The sequence below is a fragment of the Mizuhopecten yessoensis genome, unplaced genomic scaffold (assembly GCF_002113885.1).
Source record: "Mizuhopecten yessoensis strain PY_sf001 unplaced genomic scaffold, ASM211388v2 scaffold1407, whole genome shotgun sequence".
Lineage (NCBI taxonomy): Eukaryota > Metazoa > Mollusca > Bivalvia > Pectinida > Pectinidae > Mizuhopecten > Mizuhopecten yessoensis.
The window spans coordinates 2,303-8,366 of NW_018404031.1; the positions used below are offsets into that span (position 1 = coordinate 2,303).

The 6,064-nt window shown below is 32.8% G+C and overlaps 1 protein-coding gene across 1 annotated transcript; it reads left to right on the forward strand.

Moving 5' to 3' along the window:
* The first annotated feature begins 2,481 nt into the window (after positions 1-2,481).
* Positions 2,482-5,808, forward strand: LOC110461713 (glycine-rich protein 23-like). The gene is made up of 6 exons (XM_021515337.1): positions 2,482-2,531; positions 3,544-3,613; positions 4,812-4,910; positions 5,251-5,262; positions 5,662-5,748; positions 5,792-5,808. Exons 2-6 carry the CDS (start codon positions 3,553-3,555, stop codon positions 5,806-5,808), a joined length of 276 nt encoding a protein of 91 aa, XP_021371012.1. The 5' UTR covers positions 2,482-2,531; positions 3,544-3,552.
* The last annotated feature ends 256 nt before the right edge of the window (positions 5,809-6,064 follow it).

Below are 6,064 nucleotides of genomic sequence, written 5' to 3' on the forward strand. Positions count from 1 at the left end.
TACGCTTACTTCAGATATACCAATATGACATATTTAGTATCAAAATAACAGTAATGTTATACACTGTACACTATCATAATACATTTTCAAAATAACATTCGCCTGTGACATTTATCTATCATTTTGTTAGGATACCCCCGTCACTCAACCTGGTGTTATACAAGGAGGTCCACTACGGTTATCAGTAGCATTTATTATTAACTATTTATGCAGTTATTGATAATTTTTATGTATCTACATATGGCAAAAGAATAAAAGAAATCCAAGTGGGGGCCAAATGTTGTCCCCACCTTCAGAGGTAAGCCCATTATGTAGATGCAGACTAGTCGAAAGTAGTTACTACTTTCAACTGATATGTAATAAGTATACTAGAATAAGACAAAATACTATAAATAGCTTAAACATTAACCTTACTGAAAATAATCTACTATGGGAAAGTACTGAATAGAACAAAGAAATATTTGTATCAGTCCATATTTTTATCAAACTCAGTAAACGGTTAAGTTAATCATTACTTGTACACATGTTCATGTACGACCTTATTATTGTAGTTATTATTTTAAATAGTTTCTACATCAATTATATATTGTAATTGAAAGTGCTTTTTATTGTATTTATATTCTAAAAACATTATATCAAGAAATATGCGTATCATAAGTACATGTGTGAGTTTGAGTGTTTCACCATGTGCATGCGTACGTGTTCGAGCATCGTCCGTCCGTCCATCCATGGGTGGATGAGTGCAAGTGTGCGTGCACCTCAATACCAAAACGTATATTACGTGTCACTGATTTTTAATCTAACGTGTTATTCATTAAATTAGTAGGTTTCAATTTCAATTTTTACCACCTGTAAATATGTTATAAGCTTAAACTTTATCTGATTCAAATTACTAAGGTAGTCAAGGTGTCAGCAGTCTCGAGGAATTATTTTCCTGTAATATATACTTGGGAGAGGAATTAATATCAGCTCTAAGCTTGTTTTCCAATCCCTGTGTAATGTTATTTGTGTTTTTAACATGTTTGAACATAAAATAAATACTGTTTAAACTAAACCATATTCTTATCTAATATCCGCGATATTTTACCATATAATGTCATTGTTATTAATCTCCTGAATTTGACCATCGCGTCTTTTAAATAAACCTCTTTTTACAACACAGTATAGACTTTCCCATTTGTGCTGATTTTACAAATCATTCACAAAGAGACGGTTTTATCTAACGTTATTTCCGTCCCGTGTTGCTTGGTCATTAAAAAATATGTCAGTACGCCTTAAAAACATGTTTAACGCATAACGTAGAGTGAGTAATATAGTGTAACACAATGTTTCATAAAAGTCTGGTTATCTTCATAGGACGCTAGCCTTTATCACGTCCGAAACTTTCCGGAAAAAAATGAAATTGTTACTCTACAAGGAGAAGGAAAATTAATAAATAAAAAATCATAAACAAACAAAAAATATTTAAATTTTGTTTAAATATTAAAGATAATTTCTTAGTTTTATCCTTTTTTAGCACTTTTTCCAAGGCATCGTTTCGATTGCTTTACTGGTATTTTGACAGCAGAAATGTTACTATGGTATAGTGATATAAGTTATTGCCGAAATACATTTATGTATCATTCTCATTGTTCTTATAAAAAAAAGTTTAAACATATTGTTAAAACAGAAAAGAAAACAAACAGAGAGTTCTTTAATATATCGAATAATACTTATAGAAATAAGAAGTGATTGTGCTTGGATTGTAAATATTATCATAAAACAAAGAAGGACCATCAATGTTACTTGATATGAAATAATATTATTGGTATTCAAATGTACATTCTTCTAATAAGGTAAGGCGTCACTATTAATGTCGACAATGAGAATATTTGTTTCAGTCTGTTGTGTTAATGAAACAAAACTAATTAACATTGTGTCCTAAAAATGTTGATGTTACTCTATCCGTTTTATTTATATACATAACAAATACATTCAATATGAATTTGAGATAATAATAATATATGTGTAATCCGATAACCTTTAATAAAGAAATGGATACATTCAATATCAATGAGGTTAATAGGACTTGGCTTCAAATCACCTTTAATAAAGAAAAGGAAATCATATTTTGTTATTTTTCAAATACCGCAATTAACTGTTATCAATCATGTTGTTTAGAATCGAGAAGTGACCGAGCGAACGTTTACCTAGGAACATCCGCGCGTGACCTCATCCCGTACACACCTGAGCGGCTAGTATCACCCCTCTCTTTAGTCAACACCTTTACCTGACATTCCCTTTATTGTTAATGCATGTCAGATGCAATGTTAGTTCGGACTGATTTAAAACTGTATTACCTTCCCATCAAACGGATCACGTCGATGACCCATGTAGCTGTGTTATCCTTACATGTTTGTGGTCCGCGTGAATGGTGCCTCGAGTTCGCAGGATGAGTATATAAGACCCCGGTGTTGCTCCACAAATCGTACCACACTGTCACCGAAGCCGACCAACAGCCCACCAGCAGCCCTACAGCTCATCACAAAAAGGTACGTCCAGCTTCACTTTAAATTTGTATTCATCGTTAAATGTTTTTCATAGTGTTATGCAACGTACGTTCTTGCCTCCTGACCTATTAACTTCAGAATCTCCCGACATCTTTAAAACCACTCTCTAATCCATTAGTATCTCATACATACGACCAAACATCCTTCTTTTGCAATCAGACACTTTCACAACCCTACATTGATATGATGAAGTAGGCCAATTATTCGGTAGACCATATAGAATTGTTGTTATCTCAGCTAAGCATTTCTACCTTCATCGCCATTTTTTTAATCAATGTATTTTGAATGTTTTATTGTCCACGCCATTTACTTAATGTAGTCTAATCTTAAATATTTGCGAAGGCAAAACCCTTATCCGTCATATACCTGAGGCATTTGGAGGGCCTACCGTTCAATTAATTTGTAAACGCGGTTTATTCATGAAAAAGGTCTTTATCACGGCAAAGCCCTTGTTGAAATGTCGCTTATTTTTTATATATATATAAATGTATTTCCGATCAGTATCAGCTGTTTTATACTAGAATAAAGAGTGTTACACGAATGGCTATTTTCTATATTTACGCTTTCTTATCTGGTAACACTACAGATGAAACTCTCTACATGTTTTTATTTCTCCGCAAAAATAGCAATGTGTGACAGGAAAGCTGTATATTGTATGTATTCAAAATACTTCTGAATCAAGCCATACAAATCAGATATACACAGCGTAATTACAAAAAAGATTCAAAAAAAGTAATGTCGAGAACATTCGAATTACATACATAAAAGTAAATGACACATATTCATCTTCAAGCTATACATTCGATATCGTAAGGTATCTTTAAAAGAACAAAAACAGAAAACCCGTCATGTATCTATTTCACACACTTTATATCTGCATCTGTATGCATTGATAGTGATTGAAGTAACAAGTTTTCAATCGAATCATATATATCAATATGATATATTTTAATTGACGAATCAACTTCAAATGTTGACTGTTGGTACCTTGTAGACCTTCAAGATGAACGCTTACCTATTCGTTTCCATGGCGTCTGCCATTGTTGTCGCTACCAACGCGGCTGGTAAGTAGACAATCGATAACTGATACAATGATGCAAATAGTATGACAACTTAGTTTCCTTAAAAACGATATTTTAGATTTTGTCGTATGGTAAAGGTGATATTAAGAAAAAAAAACATCAACTCTATGCTGACATTTAGCAGGAAATGCTTAATTCGTACTCAAACCAATAATGCAAATCAATGAAATTTCGTGAGATTACGTTAATAAGCTGAGAGAAGCAGATATCACATTAAAATACATTGGAAATATTACAAAGACAAAAAACATGTTGATAAGTAAATAATTAAAATTCATAAAATCTTCTCAAAAATAACACAAAGGCGATTGCCACATGTGGTATAGAAACACTTACCCTTCTGGAACGTATGGTTCCGTCTTTGGTTCATAGGTTTGGAATTAAGACGTCTGTCCTTTCGTTTTGGTGTTCCAACAGTTCCTGATTTCTATTTTTATATTCGAGTTTTGATTTCGTTATTGTTTATCGACGCTGTGGTTTCATTTTCTATTTTACTTTGTTGTAATGTTTTGATGATTTGATTTTATCTATATTTATTTTCTTTTTCTTTTAAATGTTTTTTTCAAATTGAAGTATCTTTAAGGAACCTAGGAATAACGTTTACATATCTTTATTTTTCAAAATGTTTAATAGCTATTTCAGTTGATAGATATTGAAATAAATAACAGTTAGAAACAAATGCTGTAATGTTTTTATGAATTATTTTTGGAAATGTCTTTACAAAACCAAGTGTTAAAGAAAGTTTATATGGAACCTGGAAATATGAGTTTAGATATCAAATTATTAATTTTCAAAATGATTTTATTGCCATTTCATCATATGTTGTAACGTTTTAATAAATATATTTTCGGAAATGTCTTTGCAAAACTAAATGATAAAGTAAGTTTATGGAACCTAGGAAAATGGTTAAAATATCATAATATTAATTTTCTAAGTGGTTTTATTGCCATTTCAGTTGAACGATATCGAAATAAATAACACATTTAGTAGTACTAAGTAGAATCAGAATAGTTGTGATTTTATTAACTACATACAGAGTTTCTCCATTCTTGGTGCACGGTATAATTAACAGTAAATACATCCTATGATAACGATTTGTTAGTTATCAGTGTAATATATTAATCATGTTATATCGTTAACAAAATATAACTTTTTATAACTTTATACCAATTAATACTAGGATATGGAATGATGAACAACGGTTACGGGATGAACAACGGTTATGGAATGAACAATGGCTATGGAATGAACAATGGCTATGGAATGAATAATGGCGGACGTAAGTTTGAATCCTATAAGTTATATATGGTAGTAATTTTAAATGTAGAACATTACAATTAAAAAGTTAAACTCCTATAACAGTAAAACGAGACATTTATATACAGTAATATTTTTTTAAAGAATATCATAATTAAAATATAAATAAAACCTTAGGCTACTATAAAGTAAAAAGTAATCATTTATGTACAGTAGTATTTTTCGAGAAAGGAGATATAATTAAGATATAAATAAAATATCTTATTTTCTTTATATACATAAATAGCACGGTACCTCTGCAGACTATGATAGAATCTCAATGTTGTGAAACTTTGGTTTATGTTGTCCTTCCTTATTTCTAGGTTACAAGCGTGGTAAGTAGACATTGATTTTTTTAAAAATATTTTTAGATTAACGTTTATTTATTACATAATTGATATATCGATCCCTAGAGTCATTATTCTAGTGGTATTTAAAACACGTACAAATGTATCATTTATGTCTGATGTAATGCAGTGAAGACCATATGTCATATGTAATATGCATTATACTTTTATACTTTCCAATTTTGACGTCAGAAAAAACATGATACCATATACTTCAAGGTTGCCTCTTGACGATGACCAGATACAATAAATTATTTTCAGAACATTAGCATGAGTTCTGGGTTGTGTGAATGCTAGACTCATTTAATAATAGCATCCTAATTCAGAACACATTAAAGATCCTATATATATAGATGATGCTAAACTGTCACTATTTTATATTTTCAGCTGCCTATGGTATGGGAGGAGGCATGGGAGGAGGCATGGGAGGAATGGGCGGTATGCCTGGTATGGGAATGGGCGGTATGATGGGCGGTAAAGGAGGAATGGGCGGAGGAATGGGCGGTATGCCTGGTAGGGGAATGGGCGGTATGATGGGCGGAAAAGGAGGCATGGGCGGAGGAATGGGCGGTATGCCCGGTATGGGAATGGGCGGGATGATGGGCGGAAAAGGAGGCATGGGCGGAGGTATGTGCGGTATGTCTGGTATGGGAATGGGCGGGATGATGGGCGGAAAAGGAGGCATGGGCGGAGGAATGGGCGGTATGCCCGGTATGGGAATGGGCGGTATGATGGGCGGAAAAGGAGGCATGGGCGGAGGTATGGGCGGTATGTCTGGTATGGGAATGGG